Source organism: Haliotis asinina, chromosome 3 (assembly GCF_037392515.1).
Source record: "Haliotis asinina isolate JCU_RB_2024 chromosome 3, JCU_Hal_asi_v2, whole genome shotgun sequence".
Classification (NCBI taxonomy): Eukaryota; Metazoa; Mollusca; class Gastropoda; order Lepetellida; family Haliotidae; genus Haliotis; species Haliotis asinina.
This window is the reverse complement of record NC_090282.1, coordinates 21026029-21050045: the sequence shown is the minus strand read 5'-3', so window position 1 is coordinate 21050045 and position 24017 is coordinate 21026029. Positions and strand designations below refer to the sequence as shown.

General features: G+C 36.6%; 2 protein-coding genes across 2 annotated transcripts; one reads left to right on the top strand and one right to left on the bottom strand.

Moving 5' to 3' along the window:
- Positions 1–8054: 8054 nt before the first annotated feature.
- On the bottom strand, positions 8055–16460 carry LOC137277656 (ER membrane protein complex subunit 2-like). Its single transcript, XM_067809498.1, has 10 exons — positions 16394–16460; positions 14279–14392; positions 13958–14022; positions 13689–13774; positions 12443–12500; positions 12116–12201; positions 11484–11625; positions 10399–10509; positions 9839–9943; positions 8055–9316 (listed from the first exon to the last, which is right to left on the bottom strand). Exons 1-10 carry the CDS (start codon positions 16416–16418, stop codon positions 9224–9226), a joined length of 885 nt encoding a protein of 294 aa, XP_067665599.1. The 5' UTR covers positions 16419–16460; the 3' UTR covers positions 8055–9223.
- A 41-nt stretch (positions 16461–16501) lies between these two features.
- On the top strand, positions 16502–23946 carry LOC137277659 (33 kDa inner dynein arm light chain, axonemal). Its single transcript, XM_067809503.1, has 6 exons — positions 16502–16655; positions 17843–17985; positions 18330–18499; positions 18933–19111; positions 21763–21927; positions 23197–23946. The coding sequence occupies exons 1-6, from the start codon at positions 16575–16577 to the stop codon at positions 23230–23232; spliced, it is 774 nt and encodes a 257-aa protein (XP_067665604.1). The 5' UTR covers positions 16502–16574; the 3' UTR covers positions 23233–23946.
- The last annotated feature ends 71 nt before the right edge of the window (positions 23947–24017 follow it).

The following is a 24017-nucleotide window of genomic DNA, read 5'->3' as shown; positions in this document are numbered from 1 at the left end:
TGGCAAAGTCACCTTCCGAATACGTCATGGATAAGCTAGGGTGTGCGACACTCTGCAATACTGGATTTGGATTCACTAGTTTTACTTGTTCATATGACTTTGGCATTGTTCAAGACAGTCTATGTGCATAAATGTGTGTTGATATCAGTTGTATTAAATATGGAGAGCTTTGCTTAACAACGGCGGTGGGGTGGGGTAGCGTTCACTCGTCTCTCCAAAGACCCGGGTTCGACTACAATGCCCATGAGTACAGTGTATGAAGCCCTGGTGTCCTCTGCTGTGATATTGATGGAATATTGCCGAATCTCGTAATACTGAATATTGTAAATCTCATATGTTTGGATGATACAAGATGTCGGGGACCATAAACCGTTTCCATACACGTTTAATCAACGTTTAATTGATATTTATTTACAAGATTGGCATGAGTCCATCAACAACTCAAGTTTTCTCGATCACTACAAGCTATGGTGGCTGATTCGGGCCATCGCTTTATCGCCCGGCAAAATCAAGGCGACATCGCGACAAAGCGATAGCACGACACGACATTGCGATACGGCGACACGATATAGCGATATTGCGATACAGCCAGAAAACGAAATAGCGAAAACCCGACACGATATAGCAATAACACGACACGAAATGGCGATACGGCGACACGAAATGGCGATAACAAGACACGAAATGGCGATAACAAGACACGAAATGGCGATATCACGACACGAAATGGCGATATCACGACACGAAATGGTGATAAAACTGGGCGACATTGCGATAACGCGAAAAGGCGACATTGCGATATAGAGACACGATATGGCGATACAGCGACATTGCGATAACGCGAAAAGGCGACATTGCGATATAGAGACACGATATGGCGATACAGCGACATTGCGATAAAGCGATACAGCGACATTGCGATATAGCGACACAGCGATATAGCGATACAGCGACATTGCGATATGACGATATTGCTCCCTTTCCATTTGTGAAATGTGGAAAAGTGGATAAGTTTATTCACTTTTAGAATCTAATATGTGAAGTATGGGATTAAACATCTGGCTAATAAAAAATAATTTACATGATTAATGTTCATGGGTTTCAGTCTATCTCTGCAGATATTTTTAGATTAAGAAAGTCTGGGTCTTGTAGTTGTTATTGCATGATGCCTCTGGAAGACGATTTGGAAACAAACAGTTAAACTCATGTGTGGTCATGGTAATGTGCACAAAAGGATTAATGAAGCTGATTTCCCGTTTTCCGAAAGTCTACGTCTTGCCGTGTCAAGTTAATGTTTAGTAGTAATGTCATGATTTTTATCAGTTCATAATGCACAAAGTGCAATTTTGAAATATACTAGTATACCTCAATGTGCTAGGCTCGTTTAGAGCACATCATCCTGCCGCCGACTGGTATATACTGGATGAAGAACGTGCTTTACGTGCGCATTCTAGTAACATCTCATGTTTATTTATTTATTTATTTATTTATTTATTTATTTATTTATTTATTTATTTATTTATTTATTTATTTATTTATTTATTTATTTATTTATTTATTTATTTATTTATTTATTTATTTAAAATTAGAACCTTATCTTTTACTTGTTAAAGTTAACACTTTCTCGATTTGGTTGCAGCTTAGAAGTTCGTTTTAAAGTACGACAATGATAAATTTGTGGACGTGGCCGATAATACCGCTTAACCGTTATATTGCCATACGAGCTTCACAGTACTATATTTCGCAAACCGGTTCACCCGATACGATCTGCCATTTTTGTGATGTAGCCAAACTACTAAATTAATATTCGTGTTTCCTCTATATCATTATATATTAATACACTCCGTATTGGGTCCTCTTATGTTCCTTGTTTAGATAAATGAATCACTTATTGGTATCAAGCAACATACTTTTATTTGCTGATGATACCTCCCTTTACATAATCATACGTAACCCCACCGATGCACCAAGAATGTTGAACAGTGATCTTGCTAATCTGTCTCAATGAAGAAATGAATTGCAGGTGTCGTTTAGTCCCCCCAAACCAGTGACAACGTTATTCACAGAAAGGCAATACCTAGAGCGAAAACAGATTTAATGATGGATGACTATCATAAACATTTAGGGCTACGATTTCAAAGCAATGGTATATAGAATATGCAAATCGAATATCAAGTAAAGAAACTAGTCCTATAATATATTGCTTTTGGAATCTTAAATGTGAACTAATAAACTTAACAGAAAGACTGTATATATCATTCCTCCTTCCTGTCTTTGAATACTGTGACTTCATTTGGGACAACTGATCCCAAGAAGAAGGATCAGTACTAGAAAGATTACACCTTGATGCTCATCGTACCTTAAGCGAGGCCATCATGGGTATCAGTCATTAAACAAATGACGAAGAAACATGTATGCCATCTCTCGTTCAAAGGAGAAAGAATCATAAATGGTTTATTTTTTATAAGATGGTACATGTTTAACGCCAGAGTACTTAACAGTATAAGCTCCACAAGAAGTGGGCAAAAATACTCACTATTGCCTTCATAATGCCAAAGATACTCAAGACAGCCAGAACAAAAACAACTAGACGAGTTTAACACTATAACACCCTCTTCTTCCATTAGCCATACAAGGCTACAATAATCTGAAAGACTATGTCAATCGGCAGAGTTATTGTATAAATTTAAATTATATCTTACTTATTACACTCTCATTTTCAAAGCTATAAATACTTTAATTATTGCCACGCGCTTTTTCCAAATTATCATGTCCAAACTGAGACTGGGTGTAGTGTTTTAAACTTATACCATTTCGAAAGACATAAAAAGAAAACAGTTCATACCAATGTGGCTTTTTAACAGAAGATACCCCGTACTTCACTTTTGGCCCTGTATTTCGTCATATCAGACATAATATAACCAGTACTTCTACCGCAATAGATTCTCTGTTGAAGAAATAATCTGTGGCAAAGATAACGTATCCAATATTCATGCAGAATTACTTCTTACATCCATTTATCATTTCATAATTCAACTCCAAACGTATGGCTAAATAACACATAAACTCGTTTTCTTGATTTTGAAAATTGCCTCATTGAATTATACATCCTTTTACAATCTCTTAATCGTGTTTAATTCGTTTAAGCTGTTTTCCCTTGGGAGAGGCATCAATACAGGCATTGTTCGATCTGTTTGCCATTCCTTTTTGTGGGTTATCTGTTGTCTTTCTGATGTCTTTTCTTTCTTTCTTTTTGAATAAATACTGTTTAAACCGCATATTTTTAGTTTCGAAAATGTTTATTGGTCATGTGATTGTACTAGCATGAATTTTAAACCATGTGAATTAAAGAAAATAGATTGGTAGGGCACTTGTTGTGGGGATAAACAAACCGAAATGGTTGACCCTGCTGCAGACGCTTTTTCTCGAGTTCCAAACATTAGAGCAAAGCATTCAGAAACATGTTCATTTGATCTCTCCTACAATCACACCTGATTCCTAACTGGCTAGTAGCATTGTTTCAAAAGAAATGAAACAGTAATTTCATGACCTTAAACCATGTGTTCCACTTTCACAATGTATTGCAATACATATCGCAGTACGCCAACGTATATCACAAAACATCGCAATACGAACATTTTGGTAACACCCAACCCTGCTAATGACTATTTAGAAAAAAATCGGTAAATATCTCAAACACTTCTACATTTAGTGTAATATTTTTTGTCCTTATGTATGCAACAATGTGTCGACGTTGTAATAGTATTAACCACCCCACCATTCAAATACAACATTGACATGGTCAGAAAGCAAACAAACAAACATACATGTTTTTATCTGTTTGTTTCCAAATCGTTTACCAGAGGGATCATGCTATAACAACTACAAGACCTACACTTTCTTAATCTATAAATATCTGTAGAGATAGATTGAAACCCATGTGCATTAATCATATACATTGTATTTTATTAACTAGATGTTTCACCCCAAAAACATTTACATCCCCGTACATGTACCTTTCCTGTAAAATTCTATTGCTCTAGCCTCAACAAACCTAAAATAAAGTCAATTCCACCCAATTTTGTATCAAATTGTTTAATCTAATCATGTGTAATATTGTATCTCGGACTGTTTAATTGGGCTTTCTCCTCAAACGCTGAAGGTCATCAGTGGGTCCACAATACTGTATTCGGCGTCAAATATATTTTGCTTTAAATTCTTTAAATTCTGAGAGTGACTTACTATACTTACTGAAATTAATTCAGTGTACAATGTAATATTTTCTTATATATAGATACAAGAATAAGAAGTCTTCTACAACTTTTCTTTATGATCATATTTTCATTTCGTAAAGAAGAAAACAAAAGGCACAGTATGATGCCAAATCCGTTCTGGTGAAATCCTATAGCCTACAAAGTTCGCATGACCATGGCCTGCACAACTATCACAGTTTGAAATATGTCATCACTCATCGTGCTTTTGGATGAGCTATAGCTATTTCTGTAAACTGGGTGGTTTTACAAATGCGTTTATCTCACATACTCCACCTATCAGATTCTAAAACTGAATCAGCTTACCCGCTTTTCCATATTTCATAAATGGAAAGGAAGCAATATCGCAATATCGCAATATCGCAATGTCGCTGTATCGCCATATCGTGTCTCTATATCGCAATGTCGCCTTTTCGCGTTATCGCCATATCGCAATGTCGCCCAGTTTTATCGCCATTTCGTGTCGTGATATCGCCATTTCGTGTCGTGTTATCGCCATTTCGTGTCTTGTTATCGCCATTTCGTGTCGTGATATCGCTATTTCGTGTCGTGTTATCGCTATATCGTGTCGGGTTTTCGCTATTTCGTTTTCTGGCTGTATCGCAATATCGCTATATCGTGTCGCCGTATCGCAATGTCGTGTCGTGCTATCGCTTTGTCGCAATGTCGCCTTGATTTTACAGGGCGATAAAGCGATGGCCCGAATCAGCCACCATAACAAGCAGGTGAAACTGTCTCTTCTGCAACCTGAGAGATGTATTACATTGCCACTGGATAAAAAGTTGAGACGAGCATACTGTAAACTCCGAATATCCCTGCACAATTTTTCTATTAACAAGAAACGACGAGAAAATGCCAAACTTGACACTGACGCACTATGTCCTCATTGTAGCCTGGGTACGGAAGATGAATTACGCGTATTATTTATTTGTAGTAAATATGAATCTCTCAGGAACAAATTTCTGCCAATTCACCACAATATCAATAACCAATGTATGATAAATGTGTTAAATAGTGAAAATGTTTCAGTTATTACATCCGTTGCTCTATATCTGAAAAATGTTTTCAATGAAAGGTCAAGCATGTGACCAAATTTTGTATATTTTCTTGTAATTGCCATCTTTGAAGGTGGCTAAAGAAAAGAATGAAATGGTGATTCTCCTCCGATAGACATTCAACGTTCTCATTCTTTCTCGCAAGTTTCAAGTCTGCAGAGCACCTGTTACTTACTCTTCACACCCACCATGTATATTTACTGCATACCAACAACAGATTTTATTGTAGCGCCACGAGCATGCACAGGTGTGTGGATGCGCCATGTAAATGCCCATTGTCGTTATTTTTTTTAAAAAATAATCATTCCATTGCGGTGTACTTGATGCAGGTGAAATATTTGTTTGGACCTTAGGTTCGTAGTGTTTCAGCCAATGTGTTCTAACGAGTGTCATGTTAGGCTGAAATTCTATATGTGTATACTTGTAGTTTGCACAGCAGTTTATCGGTCTCGTTTGTCAGACGGGGTCTGTAAGCAGTTGCTGCAGAGACAAAGATAAAATATGTAAATGGCGTCTGCAGAAAGAAAAATGACTGTAACACGTCTTCGTATACAGACGCCATAAATAAAGCTGGAATTGTGCTGAGTGCGGCGTAAAACTAAACTAAACTAAACTCGTATATAGACGATCTTAAGTTATAGGTAGAACTATACTCAACGACAACGGTTACGCAACTTATGTTTTTAAGTTTTAAAATTGCATACGTAAACATGAATGCTTAGTTTGATGAGGTTATATGTTTTTGAAGCTTGCGTTTCCTTTGCTGTTCGCTATACATGCAGGAAGGCGATTCACAGATCATACTGAAGTTTCTGGGTTTTGTCAACCTGTGTTTAAGGCAAATGTGTGATAAATATAGACTACACTTGTGATTAGAAACTTTAATTCCACTTTACTGAATTTCTACTTGAATTAAAACGAGTGAGCATGCACCGTATTTTAATACACTGTTTAGAAATACACTCGTGGGGTGAAAACTGGAGGATATGAACTGTGCACACACCTAACCACCCCATCCCAATTTCTAAGCTGATTTAAAAACAAAATGCACTGCCATGGCAAGACACAGACTTTCCGACAATACACGATGACAAGTTAACTGCATGCATGACACGGGTGTTCTGTGGCCAGCGGTGAAGCATAGGATCGTCCAAGGCCTGGTAAGCCAGGAGACCAGTGATCGTGATGACTGTCATGATCCTACTGGCAAGATGTCATTGCAGAGCGAAATAACTTCGCAGCCAATGGAAAGTGGGATTCAGACTCTGAAGGATGCTGCGTGCCGCTGTCCCTAGAGAACATCATTTTGTAATCGGATAGGCACAGACAGGATTGTCTGGGCGTGAATCCTACTCCCAGAAAACAGCAACATGTTACCCAAGGCAGCTGTCGCATATGGAGACGTCTTACGAGGCACATCACCGTGAGGTGATCCATGTCTCAGAGCCCTTCGGCAGTGGCGTATAGATGTTGCTGGGTTGTTTCGTATGGCTGCAAGTCTGCGTTTCATTGCCTTATGCAACTACCAACATTACCAACAGGAAGCAGCGGATACCGCCACCGTGCCATATTTTCCTAATCATCCCCTTGTCAGTCGTCTGCTATTCCATTTATTCATGGTTGACAGTCAGACCTCATCCTCCTGAGCTGTCAACACCCATTTGCAGAACGCCGCCATCGAAACATTAATATAACAAGGTCGCTGATATGAACCCTATCGGACATCTCTGGGCCTATCTTTGACATAGAACCCCCAATAGAATCAATCCTTCATTGGCTGTTTACACTTTGAAGATCTTATCTGACTCTGCTAATGTTATGACTTATTTTGACTTGTAGTATTCACTGAGTGTTCCTTATGCAGCTAATGGGGTGGCATCTGGCTCACTTTTTTGAGTGAGTGAGTTTAGTTTTACGCCACACTCAGCAATATTTCAGCCATATGACGGCGGTCTGTAAATAATCAAGTCTGGACCAGACAATCCAGTGATCAACAGCATGAGCATCGATCTGCACAATTGGGAACCAATGAGACGTGTCAACCATGACAGCGAAGCTAACACCATATCCGATTAGTCGCCTCTTACGAGAAGCACAGTTGCCTCTTATGGCAAGCATGGGTTACTGAAGGCCTATTCTACCCCAGACCTTCACGGGTCACTTGGATTTGAACCCATACCTTCAGTTATCTACCTAGCGGGAGTGGACAAAGTCTGACCCACTCAGCCAGTGCAGTTTTCACAAATATTACCCCACAAGTACTCCTGTCTTTACAGTATAAGTAGCATATTCCTAAATATATTACATGACCACTTTCTATATGACCAAAAGACCTGCAAATTCATACTTATCAGAAGTGATTCACAACAGCTACCAGACATCCCTTTTTTCAGTGGTGGCAGAGTGGGTAAAATTGCTGTCTTTGTGAGCTGGCAATTTGGACAGTATGGTCTAAAATCCAGAATGAGAATCTACTCACAAAAGGTGCTACAATCTGTCCTCTGAGAAGGTGAAATCCCAAACATCTGCTCTCAGCATCAGGTCATGAACCCGACCAGCTGTTTTGAACTGTCACCTTGCACTTAGTCCTCCAACTGCCCCAACATTTGTCATGAGCTTATACATCTACCGGTCTCCGTGTATCAACATTACTTATTTATTGACGCAACTCACTGTATTGTGTTTCAGGTCCATGAAGAGTGAAGTTGAACAAATAACACAAACCAAATTTGACATGGGACATTTCATAGGTTTTTCAACTCTGACATTTACGAGTGACATGAAATATTTACAATTTCATTAGCAATAAATACATCTGGTATATAGCCTTATTTTATTAGGAAAGAGATCAACAGAACGTCAGTTGACACACAACATTCCAACAGCAAGCAAGGTGTCTGCTGGACAACCGTCTGTATATTACAGGCACAGACCTTTCACTCCGTATTCTGTAAGGACTTCTTTGTTTGACCGAGTTACCCCAATCCCAAAACACACTACCCAAAACATGCATTCACTGTATCATTCATATTACATGCAACACAAAGGTAACTTCCTCAATATGAACAAATAATAAAGTAACAATTATCTTTGTATACACCTTAAAAATAACTGCACCTTTGGAAAACTGAAATGCCCATTGAAGATATGAGTTCAGTATGTAAAGATCTTTTCAAATCATCTCACTCGATGATAACTTAATTTGTGCCCATGCTTAAGGACTAGTCACCTCTTTCTATATAAGAGAATAGGGCTTTCACAGAAAATAGTAATAAGAGCCAAGGAAATTCTGATGTTATCAGATATTCTTAAATTCTTAAATAATGAATACACATGCTTACTCATATTCCATTTTCACTTTCTTACTCCTAGTACCCAGGCCCCTCCTTTGGAAACAAGGCAGCTTCTTTAATTTCTTACTGTACTCAGCAATATTACACCTAAAATTCGGCTGAGTCAGATAATCTAGTGATTGACATCATGAGCAGAGAATCCATTTACACATTTAGGATGCAAAGGCATCCATCAACCATCAAGTCTAATCCATCTATCCCTTTAGTCAACTCTTATTGACAAGCACCCTAAAGAACGGTACTGAAATCTGTACTGCACCATATATTGCACTTCATTCTCAACCCACTGTCCTCTCACTTCAGCAATATTGACTCTGCTCTGATTAATATAGAAATAACTGAATGTTGAAACTTATCCCTGACATCCAAATGGTAACCATGGTAATCATCTGCTCTAACTTGCCTTACCATTTCCTTGGAATCAATGACAAGAGACAAATTAATAAAACTTTTGGACCAAGCTGTTTCTTTTACACTGTCACCGTCCTGACAGAAAGGCTGCTTCAAGCTTGTCTATTCAGTTATTCATTCTCAGTTGTGCAATTTAGCTGCCCACTGACGAGTTGAGGGACTCCAACATTTTCTCTATAGACTCTAGGATTCTCATGTCTCGTAGTTGCTCCTCAGACAGATACGACTGCAAAGAAAGCATCATTAACTTCACCTTGCAAAGTAATATTCAACATTAGTTTAGGTAAGAAACATATTGAACGGCAACATGTCTGCACATGGATTGGGAAATTTATGTTTTACCGAAAATAATGTCACACCTCAAGTAAAATGAAAGGCTAGTTCAGTTACAGAATACAAATAGTTTTTCCTGAACAAAAAACTCAGAGGAACTGGTCATTTATAAGAAGGAGGGAATTGGTTGCAGGACTGAACAGTATCTTAATCACCACTTTTTATGTGTCCATCATAATTATATCTGATTTGTCGCATTCAAACGTTTTCATTTAAAAATGTAGAACCATGTCACTTTACGTTTTTCTGAGTTCAAACCTTTTTCAAAATATATAACCATATAAACAAGAAGTGTTTGAAATAATGTAGTAAAGAACCTATCAACTATCATTACCCTTTTTTAATGTGAGTGAACCTTTGGGCACCATATACAAAGGCAGGGATCAACTGCATGGGTTACAAAGGACATACTAACCTTGTATTTAAACACTATCTGCTCAGCAGCCCATGCTGCATACTTGCTGTTCATCTGTTTCTCCTTAAGGCCTTTCCCTGTACTCATGGCTAGACTGGTGGCAGCCTGCAGTGAGAAAACATACAGGTTAGTAGGAGTTCAAGCTGGTGTACAACCTTGAGTAAGTTTGGAAGTTAAAAAACAGTCATCTTTAGTGCAGCTGTATGGCTGAAATCCATCAATAACTGAGTCTATACAGAAGATCTAATGGCTGATATGTTGAACATTGATATACACAACTGTCACACAATGACATGCATCAACCAGTTAAGCAAGGTAGACCTCCATACCTCGCTCATAACCTCACACGGGTTTCTGAAGAGCAATTCTAATCCTAAATTTCTGTGTCTTTGAAAACACTACATGTGTTTATTACATACAAATTTTTTACACATGAAAGATTACTTACAAGGTTTCACATTTTCAATTTCAGAGACCAAGAACAGGAAACACCTCATAAACATCTCAAGAGGGGAAATGGGGTACTTTGCCATTCTACAGTGATATTATTACATCCTTACCAGGAACAAGCCATAAAGCGCCCGGGTGTTGTTGGGGTTGAGCTTCACAGCCTGGGAGAAATACGCTCTTGACTGTTCCATGTTGTCATTTCCACCTTGCGTATATCTTATCTGTAAGTGTGGACAAATCATCACCATCGTCTTCAGAATAGTAGAATATACTCCAAACTAGGATTGGCCTCAATTTGGACATGGTTGAAAGCAGTCTTAAGGACAGCAGGTGATAAAGCAGAATGTCAGCCAGGTAAAAATTCACAGAATGTTCATCAAAACATAGTCTGACTGGTGACTGGTTATATGTGATAGGTTAAGGTCACTACTAATGAGATATATATTGCAAATATACACAAATTACAGGATTTCAAATTTCTAAGAGGGTTTCATCTGAAAATGCTATATTCCTCCACCTTATCTAATAAGCACAATTAGGCATTCATGTGTTCAACACACCAACACAATGGATAGGTAACTTAGGTGTGTATCTCCAAACTGCATTTTGATTTGAAAACTGCACTTCAACTAAGTTGGCATGAAGTCATGTTGCTAAACTGCCTTAAGACAATGTACCTCAATACATCAGTACTCATTAGGGTACCCTTTTACAATGCAGACAGCTACTCCACACATACGTATACTGAATATGACAAAGCGTATGGTTCCGAACTTCATTTGCAAACAGACAAATTCTTTAGAGGTCTAAAAAGACCAAGCAGCATCACATACGAGAGTTTCTTTGAATGCAAAGGAATAAAAGAGTTACTTGATAAAGCAGAATGTCCCTAGTAGTGTATTTTAGGAGCAAGCTGTTGATGTTGAACTTGGCTTAGTAACTTGCAGCTGAGCTGATTGTCATTTCATGTATCCTTGTATGGGTGATTATTGTGTTTTTAAACCGGTTAGAAAACTTTGAGAACCCGGGTTTTCGGCGCGACAAGCCAATGCTTTAACTACCAGGCTATCCAGGCCCCTAATTTTCCTAAACATGTGAAGCCTGTCATTATACAGACAACCTTCCATTTCTCTTGGGTCTCATCCTACTCTTCCTTGACAACTAGTCAGTCTACAATGTCAGAGTGCCACATTACCTCAGCATATTTTTGATGGAAGAGATGATTGTGAGGGTTGGACATGATGAGTTCTTCCACACAGAATGCTGCATTATTGTAGTCATGTTCCTCTAGGTACAGATCACATAGTTCCATCCACGCTTCATAGTCTGTCATAAACCTACATACACCAATACATTTACCATATTAATACAAAAGAACTTGGTACAAAGTAAGAGTTGGCTAATCATGTTAATTTTGGAAACTATAAATTGTACACATGTATTTTTAACACTCTCCCTGACTATATATACAAGAACTTGGTAATTTTATGGCAATAAAAGAATCAAAGAAAGTTAAGAAAAAGTTAACATGGGATAGTGTTTGTAAACTGCAGGCAACTGGCCTTTCGTATTGACAAGACATCATCAACACTGCATTAATTCTGTAGGTAATTTAAGACTTATAAGACAATAATCAGTCCAAAGCAAATGACAGGAAAACAAATTCATATCCATATACAAAATGTCTGACTTCCTCAGACTTACAATAGAAACCCCTGTAACACAATCCAATCACTACGATGAGTAGCTCAATATTACAGCTCTTGGCACTTAGATTGGCATTCTAATTTCATGTGACTACTTATTTCTGATGGTACAGGCACTCACTTCTTGAGGTATTCATTGAGCTTCTCTATAGCTTCTGTAGTTTTCTGCTGAGCTTTAAGTATGGCAACTTGTCTCTTCCTGGCAAACTGAAATAACACACGGTGAGAAGGATGTGCAAACCTAAAACAGATTCTTGGGTGAGGAATGACAACTATACAACCAAGAATCTAGTCTATACAAATTGTTGAATAGAAACAATCACAGAGGAACAAAAAACAGATATCAAAAACAGTATTATATGATGCATGTTGGAGCTTTAAAAGCATAGATTAACATGTCTTAACTCAGTGCAAACTAACCAAAAACTTCTATGAAGTTAACACTTACCATATTTGTGCTGTCCTGTTCTATGATCTTTTGGTACATATCATCAGCCTTTTCATACCTGGAGTGAAGTCCACAAGAGAATGTATGCTTAACACTGCATTCAGTATTACACTAGCTAATATAAAACAGTCATCATGATAACAGTCAGGACAATGATATTATGAGCAATGCTCATGGTAAGGTAAGATGACAGCTATCTATCAATCACTGAATCTAACCAACTGATTGAGGCACCACCTGGTAAGGGTGATTATAACAACATGTAATCAACTAAGCCATCAAGCCTGACCACCCCAACCTTTCAGAGTCTTATGATCAGCATAGGTTGTCGGGGAGGGTATTTCTTGCAAATGAAACAGATTTGTGCATCACCACACCCCTTATGCATATTTACATGTCCATGCACTAGACTAGAGCAGTTCTAACATAATACGAGCAAAATGTTCTGATCATTACTGCCAGATACCAACACTCAGACTGTGACTAGATCACCTCTACAGAACTGGTAAACATATCCACCATGCAAACCAGTTATGTTCATAAAGGAGAAAGCAAACAAATGTGAGAATTAGGTGAATATTGCCTTTTGCTACATCAGCACTTTGAGGAACCAACTGCAAACTCTATGTTGATGATTGTTTGATGCATGTGCAAATATCGTTGACGTGAACAGCTGCATTTTGGAGTAATTTAAAGTTTTGTTAAGAATTCACAAATTTCCATGCATTTCATCATCTGTTGAACTCATGACAATAATCTTTTCAATGTTATGAACTAGCTTTACAATACATCAGTCCATGTGTAAACAGTACCTTTAAACAAACTGACTATTTTGCAAAATCTAGAATAGTTCGCCAAAGTAAGTGGTTACATTTACGCTAATGAGTCTGAACTTTTGATGAGTAGTATACATCATACATGACCAATGACAATATTTTCACTAAGGTGTATAATCATTATGGAAAAACCTGCATTTGTATCACTTTAAACATATAGCCCTGATTTTTTCTAAAAATCTATTTTCAACTTCTATTAAAATCTATAAATCTATGAAGTAAAGGAGGTACACAAAACCAACAGCTCTGGATTTGTTAGCCCTAAACATACTTTGCATCGTCAGAATTTGCAAAATACACATGAACAGATATATTACTAACAAAAAACAAAAAAACAAAAAACTAAAAGAAAACCAAACCAATAAGAGTCAGGACAAAGTTTTCTATGTAGCAAGTAGATTAAATTTTACCGTTCTTCTGCTTCGTAGTACATCCCCCATAACCTCTGAACACGGATACTGTGTGGGAATTTTGACTCCAAAGTTTCAATACAAGCCTAAAACAAAGAAAGCACTTCTTTCAACATACACTTGATTATGTTGACTTTTACCATCTCTGTAAACCAAATATACATTGTCTCAGTATTTCCATGAAACTGTGAAATGTTCACTGTTTTACTTGGATCATTTTCCAAGATTTAAGCTTAAAATATGTTAAAAAACAGCTAAGGACAACTCACATCAGCAAGATCTAATCTTTGGCAGTCTAAGGCAGCTATGCACACCTGTTCATGTACCATCCAAGCTGAAATAATATAACCATATACAAAGAAAAACCATGACAACACTCTGAACACAATCATATACCTTCTAATGTCACTGACAAATGAGGTTACATGTGAGTTTTTCATCCCTGGAAACTACATTAACCATTCTGGAAACGATTATTGATTAAATTAAATGCAATAAGAGAGTGTGACCACTCATACTACAAACATTTTTCAACACTTGACAGGGTTACTGGTCTCTATATAATGAACGTTATATGAACAACAACCTACATTCATCTCCCAGCTTGTCACTCTGTTCCATGAGGAAACTCTCCCAGAGTTGAACAACAGTGTCTCCATCTCTAACCTGCTCCTCACGTAATTTGCGCAGAATACTGCGTGCTTCTAAAAATCAAGAACATATACATAAGCTAACAGATTATGAGGATTATTTCAAAAGTAAAACAAAAAAAAAACATCAGAAGAAGCAACAAGATATGCGATTCATTTTCATAAAAATACCCATAGGCAAACTAAGAGAATTACTAGTAAGTAATGTTCATTCAGGTATATGAATTTAACTCCTGTATTGTCTGTCACACTTGTCTGTGAGTGTTCCTTTTTGTTCAACCACTGGGTGACATAAGTTGCTTCATACTGAATTTCTAAATGCCAATTATAATCATAAACTGACTACTAGGACAAGATAATACACATCCATCATAAATATGAAACTATCAAAAAATGCAAGCAGTTTGGTAATGATAAATGTTTGGTACTTTCTATTTCACTCACTAAACTAGTCAGCAACATTCACTACAGAAAATAAGGGGATTACCACTGTTACTGAATTTGTGCTCTCAATGTGGAGCTGGTCACTTAACATGCCTATTAGTACTCATATTGTTACCTGAATTAAATACCTTTGTAGAGATGGAATTAACCTGATATACTGCAGTGATTAAAGAATTAGGTGGAATTAAATATTACTATGTGATAAAGGCACTTCTTCAACAAAACGTGTGTGTGTGTGTGTGATGAATTTATCACTGAAATTTAAGTTTTACCGGTATCTGCGAATGTTAAGTTTTACTTCCAATTCATCTGACATCTTAAAGCATGATGACTTAGTCATTAAGTTTGAATTTGTGTGTCAAATCACCAACTTGCAAAGAAAAATACACCCAAACTAAAATAAACACCATAAATGTGAACATTATTGTAGAGTAGCTCCTAAGGATTAAGTAAGTTAGAGGACTGCCACATTTTTTGCATTGTTCAGGAATTTTAAAATCCTGTCATATAAATTTTTTTTCAAATGATTTGATCACTTAAATAACAGCACATATAGTATATCAATGTCTTGTAAAATTAGTTCTTTTACCCTGAAGTGTGTATTACACATCTGTTTCAGGATAAGACGTTACTGAAGTTGTTTTTTTTTAAATTCTGAATTTCTCTACGTGAATGTACATGCAACCAGATGAAATAAGGATGCTGAAAGACAGAACACCTTATGTAACCATTGTAACAGCGGTCTAGTCCAGGATGAATTTCATATTTTACTACAATGCCCAGAATTTAGTGATATGAGAATAAAGTCCTAAAGATATCTCAATGGCAAGCAGGTAAATCTCAATTGATAAATTTGTTAAATTCACAAAATAGACATACCATTAAAGCTACAGGAAAATCTCTGAAATGTGTATTCTACAAATATGTTTGAAACAGTGTCTAAACATGGCTTTTCTATTTCCTTATCACATGACAACAAAAGTGTTGTAACATCAGTAACTGAATTGCAGTATGGTTCAATTGGCCAAAATCACTGAATAAAATCTGTCTGTTTAATAGTCAATTACAGACTAAGGCCGGCTATCATGCAAACGAGTGAAAAATATTTAATTATTCGTGATCATATTTCTGATACATAGCTGACCCATTCACAGATAACCGGGTCATGGATAACCGTTTCACTTGTATTCACTTGTATATCTGTAGCCAGGTCACCGTGTGCATTAGCGATCGCCGGGTACATGTATTGACATACGATGACCAATTTTCTGCTTGTGATGTGATATAGTTCACATGAAAGCAACAGCAAAAGAATAAAGATTTGTTTCGTCGTGCATCAAATACCCCATGCATAGATATTTCTTATTAAGAAACTCTTAGAAATATTCAAATTGTTTCGTGAAAATACCATACACCTTTCGTCTAGAATGGCGATTAAAGTGCATGCAGTTTCGTGATACAGAATTAATGTAACGATTCTATTGTTTTCACAAGCTCAGTATACAACGTAAAACCTATAGCGTCTGGGTCAAGTCAAGTGTATTCTGGCCTATGCCATACAAAATTCACTCGGCAACAAAGGCAGTGACTGAAGGTTTCCCTCGAACACACCTTCCCAACTTATGTGCCGCGCCATCTTGGAAATGCTAACTCCCGTTGTTGTAACGAGATTATCGCAAACTACCGCGCATGCGCCTTGCGATGTTGCTATAGCTACAAATCAAGCGTCTTTACCAAACCTCCACACTGGTTTGCGGAGTTTGAGTTCCACACTTGTAACACAGCAGTCAAAATGATTCCACCAAACGCTTCTCTTGTGAAATATGATAACCCAGTGCTTGTAAGCAGAAACACAGACAAGAAAACCCCACGGGTGAGTAAAACTGAAAAAAATAGATGCCCACGTTTTTTATATTGTTTTGTTTTATGTTTGGGCAAGTGTCATTTTGAATTAATAACATGTAGCCCCAAACCATTATTATTTGATTGTCAAAAAACAGACGACCAGTGGCAGAAAGGTGATAATTCTGCCACTGCCATCATTTTGACAATTTCAAATTCTTGGAAATATATGCAGCACATTAAAATTTTTATATGGTGTTCTTGAGTTTAGGTCCAGCCATATACAGGTGCCCCAAAATTTAGATGAAGATTGATAAGAACGGTTGGCAAAATGAAACTGTTTCTCCCAATTTGGAATAACATGATATTCTAGACATAAAACACACATTTCAGCCAAAGTAATTTGAACTGATATCTTATCACAGTGCCAATTAGGATAATGGCAGTGAAATAGAAGATATGACCCCATTTTATTTTGTTACCACTGTGTTATCAATGTCCAACAGACAAAGTGCAATTGTTGGCATGATCATGCTGTGTAATAAAGGCAAATCTTGTTATACTTATCATGGCATCTATTTAATTATTCATGATCTTGCACAAGCACAGAATTGAAATATAAATAAATGACTAGCTATTGACACATTAAGTCTACACTCTACAAGAAATGAAACCTGTGTAAGTTACTCAGTGCAACAGACTCTATTACCATGCTTACTCATTGTAGTTGTGCAGGTTTGTGTGAATATTGTTAGGTATCTCTAAATGTTAAAAGTATCACTGTTTACATTACTGGATTCAAACTTGATAATAATTAATTTCTGCTAGTACTTACTGTAACTTACTATACTGTATATATTGATTGGTAAAACTTTCACTATTTTCTATCTCTAATATTTAGTTTCATTTCTATGATAATTATAACATGAGTAAATGTCTAATTTGTGTAATCATTCAATGATCAAGCATTGGTGTCCCTGCCATCAGTCACTAGTTTGTTAAAGTTTTTAATGAGTTCCATATGTAAATCAACATATTATTACATCATACCTACCTTTTGCATATGAGGTAGGTATTTGAATGCATGCAGTGAATGAGACATGATTTGTTAGGCAAGTTATCAGTTACTAGCAAGGTTCAAATACTCCCATACATCAGCTCATTCATGTAATTGATGATCTGTTGATCAAAATATTGACATGTACTTTTATGATCCAGGCACGAGCACTGAAGGTGAGCCCTACCCCTCCCTCAGGCACAGGGCCAGTACCAAATCCTCCTGCCAAACAGAAACTTGCTCCAGTAGATGCCAAGGCTGCTCAGCAGACAGATGAAATTCTCAACAGTATTCTTCCACCAAGGTACACAATATACATACAAAAATCTTTATTCTTTTAAGTGATCTGTATTCACCTTAGACAGGCCTGGGTAGTACAGGTGTTGGGGCACCACATCTTGCTGCCCAGAATGTTATTCTCGGTTTGTTTTTACCTTAGCATGCTCCATGTTTTACCTTTTTATCATCATTGGCAGAATTAGATGGCCATGGTGTTTGATTTTAATCTCAAATTTTAAATTCAGTTATTAAACTGCCATGATGTTAGGTATGACATTTCATTCTACTGGATAGCATAAATTGTGTGTGTACTTTTCACACTTAGTCTTATTCAGAAACATGTCAATGGCATATCATTTTTTTAATTAGGGAATGGACAGAGAGTGGTCAGCTGTGGGTTCAACAAGTGTCCAGCACTCCAGCTACTCGTCTGGACGTGGTCAACTTGCAGGAAGAGCTAGACAGGCGGCTTCAGCAGAGACAAGCTCGTGAGACTGGCATCTGTCCAGTGAGGAGGGAACTCTATTCACAGTGTTTTGGTAGGCAGAGTTAAAATGAAGTCATATCTCTCAGGGTGCAAAAGTACATTGATATTTGCAGACAGGATGTTATATCACTGTCACCTGACCGTGTTCATTATCTGCACAGCCAAAGTTACAAATGTTACAAGGCATGGTTTCAAATCAAATAAAGAGATTAAATAACATACACAACATCTTTGTGTCTGTCAGTGGAACATGTACAGTTTGACATAATGGATACGGAAACCTTAAAACATTCAGGCTTGTGAATTCAAGTTATGGGAAAATAGAAGGTCACGTTACACCTGCCATGAGTCCAATATGTCTTTTAGATTTGTCTAAGTCTCAAACTGTCAAAGTCACTTTACTAATAACAAATGTCTCATTGAACCTGATAGTTTTCCAGGAACTTTGATAACAACTATGAAATTAGTTTGTTATTCTTTGTCAGATGAATTGATTCGTCAAGTAACCATCAACTGTGCCGAGCGTGGACTACTGTTGCTGCGTGTGAGAGACGAGATCCGCATGACCATTGCTGCATATCAGACTCTGTATGAGAGCAGCGTAGCTTTTGGCATGCGCAAGGCACTGCAGGCAGAACAAGGCAAAGCTGACATGGAGAAAAAGGTAAGGAATTATAAAACAACTGTTGGCAATTCTCCGATTTGATATTTCCTGCTAAACAACATATCATGAAGTAAAATTCGTATGTAAAAAATACCATGAGATGCTACCAATATCAAAATATAACATTCATTTCATTCAAATAAGGACAGGTATTCGTTGAAAAAACACACTTCATTGAGACTTAGAATAAAATATTTTAATCATTTATTCCCATTAACATAATAGCGTCAATGATGTAATGAAAACATGAACAGTAATAGTGATTAAGACAAGCCCTAACAGCTAAGGTTTAGCACCGTCATCTCCTTGCATATTCCATATACCTTTTCCAACCTAAAATTGAGTGAACACTTTATATATGAAGCACTTAAGCAATTTTGAGCAGTACACTATATTTGGAATCACGGGCCAGCATGTTTCTTAACACATCCTAAAAATCTAGCTGTATTTTCAAACAGAGATCCACAGTCTTTTTTGAGAGATTGTAACAGTTCTGAGACCACGGTTCATTTCACTGTTTGGAAATACGCAGTGTGTTTAGAACATGCATGGTTTTTCAATTGAAGATTTGAAGTAAAGTCACAATTGTTGTGCTTTTTTGTGCTGCTTACCGTCTTGGGCACATTGGTGTATATAATGTGTTTGATCAATTTTTATGCAGGTTTATTTTGTAGGTCCTATGCTAGTTCCGTGAATATTTCATAGCAGTCAGTATCCTTTAAGTTTAAGTCAATCAAGAGGGACAGTGTAAAAAATTCCATTATTGCTTTAAATAATCACATTATTTGTAAGTTTTAAATGTTGTTGCTTTTGTTGTGCGTTACTTATTGTATATACTGTAATGTGAAATATGGTTAACATGTCACCTGCATGCAAGTGGTGATTCATAGAACCTAGTCTCCTTGAAAAGTATTATGTAAATTTGTAATATGTTACTAATATGGACATCCAATATTTGCAGTCTCATGGGGTAATGATAGCATGATGTTTTTTAAAGGTTCAACACCTTCCTTTAATCTTTACACTTTACATATACATCTTTATATTGTACATTTTTGAATGCATCATTGTCATATGCATGTTGTATTACCTTCTACAAATTACATCAACCTCACACAATGAATTAATATTCACACCAATCTAAAAATATTTCTGCCTTTGACAAACCTGTATTTCCTACCGTTTTTTTCAAGAAACCATATATTACGCATTCATTTCAGGATTTTTCAAAATTGATGCTGACTCATTGATTACAATAATTTTTAAACAGTTACTCATAAATATTCAGAATCATACTTTTTCAATCAGATTCATTAAAATCGGAATTAGAATTAATTATTGAATTGGAAACATGCATGTTTACACAGATCTTTCAATTCAATTTAATGTTATATATCAAATAGGCTGACTCCGAGGATGAGGTAAGCTTTCATTATCACTGATAATGAACTACATAATGGAATGGTGAATGACAGACTTTCAAAAGGTGCATGTCATTTGAAGTCTTGGGAAATGAATGCAAATTTCTTTTCTAGACATTTTGGACACGCAGGTTTTACTGCTAATATATACAAATCATCAACTAGTTCACATTGGCTGTTTTTGATATGGATGTGTGGTAGGCAAATTAAGTTTTGGAGGCTTCATCGAGTTTGTAAGTCCAGTGGAATAATAATGAATGCATTAGTTACATAAAGCTGCAAGTTGCAAGGAGTTCTGCATCTAACTGTCACAAATACTGGTTTCTTGTGACTGAATTATTAGGATATGATTCATTTATCTATAGATTTGTGAAAATGCATGGAAAAATATCTCGGTTTAAGTAAGTCTGAATAGAGAAAAGGAACTTTGAATGCTTCACATTGCAACTGTTACTGAATATTTCACCTAGCATTGTCTCACAGCATGTGTGCAAGTGGGAATGTAAATGTATACCCTTCACTCCCTATGTATGTTAATTTGTTGTGCTGGCATGGTTACGTTTTGGGCTTTTCACCAATTATAACAAATGAAATGTTGATAGGAATATAATGTTGTTAACTGGTATGTTTCATAAAATCATTTCATCAGCATCTACACATTAATCAACATTATGTGCTCATAAAACTCTCCTGTTTTGTAGTTATAAGATGTCTAAAGACTGAAGAGCACTGATTGGTCTGATTGTACATGATGCTACAGAAAAGCTCATTAATGAATTACCAATATGGTCAGGTGTTGTTTGTTTGTTCAATGTCAGCAATATACCAGCTATATGATGGTGATCTGGTCATACTGACTGTATAACTCAGCTCAGTTATTTCTGTAACTGAAGACATGATTCATGCACGTCATCAACACATTTGAATGGAACTGCCTTTGCTTTGGTCCAGAACTGAATGATTCCAATTTAGAAAGCTGACAGTACAATATTTTTCCAGAATGGCATCTTATCATACATGCATATGAATTAGATTTAAACAGACACACAGCTTCTCAACAGACCATCAAGCAGTTTGTACTGATAAAGGCTTCCATTACCTATCATTTCCAAAATAAATACGCTTTGCTGATGTACTGAGTAAATAAAAGCTGTGACTGTCTGTGAGGTAAGTATGGTGCTGACTATACCATGCCCTGACACGGTAATCAGAAAGTGTGTCTGTGTTCAGATTACAGACCTAGAACAGGAGAAACGTGATCTGGAGCGCAATGTTAATGAGCTGAAGGCCAAGTGTGAGCAGATTGAAAAGCGAGCAGCTGAGCAGAGGCAAGTGGAGGAGAAGAAGCACACTGAGGAGATCCAGTTCCTAAAGAGGACTAACCAGCAGCTGAAGGTGACTATACTATAAAAAAACATAATAATGCGAGTATTTATAATGCACCTTTTACAGGCTAGATATTCTGCTCTGAGCACACAATCTGATCATTATTACCTCGAATAATTCAAGCTGCCCGGGCTGAGTTATCCCACAAGGTGCCCATTACCTGCTGTGAACAACATGAAACCGCATGTATCACATATACAAAGAATGTTCTAAGCACCAACAAGCCATTTTAAGCACAGGTCTGAGGCATTTTTGTCGCAAAGAAAATGTCACCCCACCCTACCCCACCCCATCACCGAACCATAAGAAATGGTTTATCCCTTTTGGACTTCAAAAAGCTAAATATAGAACAAAAATTAAATGTACTGATCAAACATTACATTTCTGATATCCTTGAGAAATATATGGATAAATAATCCAACGAAGAGCTACCCATAATGTATTGAGATAACTACCCATTACCAGTCTATCATATGTCCACAAATCTTCTTCCTAAACAAGATTTCTCATTTGAAATTGATTTCCTTCCCTGCAGTGAGAGATGTGCCATCAATTATTTCTCAGTAAGGCTAATCAGAAGGGTGTTGGGAGATGACATCAAATATTTATGGCAGTGTAGTCTGGTGCTATTGTATCATGTCAGTACAGGAAAAACCAGACCGAAGATTACCGCTTGTTCTAAAGAAAATAAACATGTCTACAAGCCTGATTTTCTGAATTATTTTTCAATTTTCCATACTTTTTTATTTTACTTTTTTAGCAAGAAAACAGCATTTTTTTCAGTACATAGATTTTTGTACTGATAGTTGGTTTTGTTAAATATAATCATTTTCAAGATCCATCACAGACTGATTATTTTATCAACTGCTTCTGCAAAGAGCAGTCATCAATGTTAGGAAACTTCTTACTCACTTTGTAGAACTGGTCATAGGACAGAAAATCATTAAATGTGTGTGTTAGTGTGTGTTAGTGTGTGTGTGTGTGTGTTGTAACACAACACACCAGTCTTTTTCACCACTAATTGATTGGTAAACTCAAGAAAATACACAAAATCAAATAATTATTTCCCCAGTCTGACTATTGATTAGCTTTGACAACCTCATTCAACTGCAATTAAACAATGATAAAATCAAAGTATCTAACTAGAGCTTTGATGAGCTAGTTATTTAAATTGATGATTACCAGATATACTTTTCAGACAATAAATTTACTTTCCAATTGGATATCTATGCTGATGACTGTGCAAATGCATTAACCAGACAATCTTTTGTTTTTCAGACTCAACTGGAAGGAATCATTGCCCCAAAGAAATAAAATCCCAAACAAAACATTTTATCTGCATCCAAGTGTACATATTTAACTCTGAGAATCTGTATGGTATATATAGCAATAATTGTATGTTGTGTCAAGTGTATATGATGGGAGGATTCAACACAAAGTACAACCCTTGTAAATATATCAATTGCATGTAGGTACTGTTGATACTGCCTTGCACACTGAAAACAGCTGTGATATGTGGGTTGACCATGATGGGAAGTGTTCCCTGGAATTAAGAATCTGTAAATTGTAAATAAATACTTCCTTCCTAATCACATATCTGGAAATGTAAGAAATGGATTTGAATTTATTTGTGATTAGCGTTTTTGATTTCTTGCACTAAATGACCTCTATACAGATTATGCTGACTTTAATATTTGTGGACTGAGTTAATATTTTCTGTCTCTTCACAAATCTTTTGTTCTGATGGCAGCTTCCATGTTCCATCAAGCATTATTTTTTGACCATTTCAATTCTAATTATGAATTGTCTTCTGATTGTGTAAATGAGTTTGTGCTTGCTTTCAAGCTGTTGAAGATTTATCATTCAAACCGTTTATGCCATTTATGCTCTTGTTTATTTCATCAAAGTGAAATCATTCTAAATTCAATAACTGTTACAATATGTGTTTGGTAGTACTCAAGTTTCATGGACAATTTGTCATATCATTTGTTAAATGAAAACATCACTGAATAAAGTTTAATACCATAACCATCTGTTGTGCTGACTCACTAACACTAGTTTTATTTTATTCATTCAGTCTTTCTGCCCAGTCTTGTAAT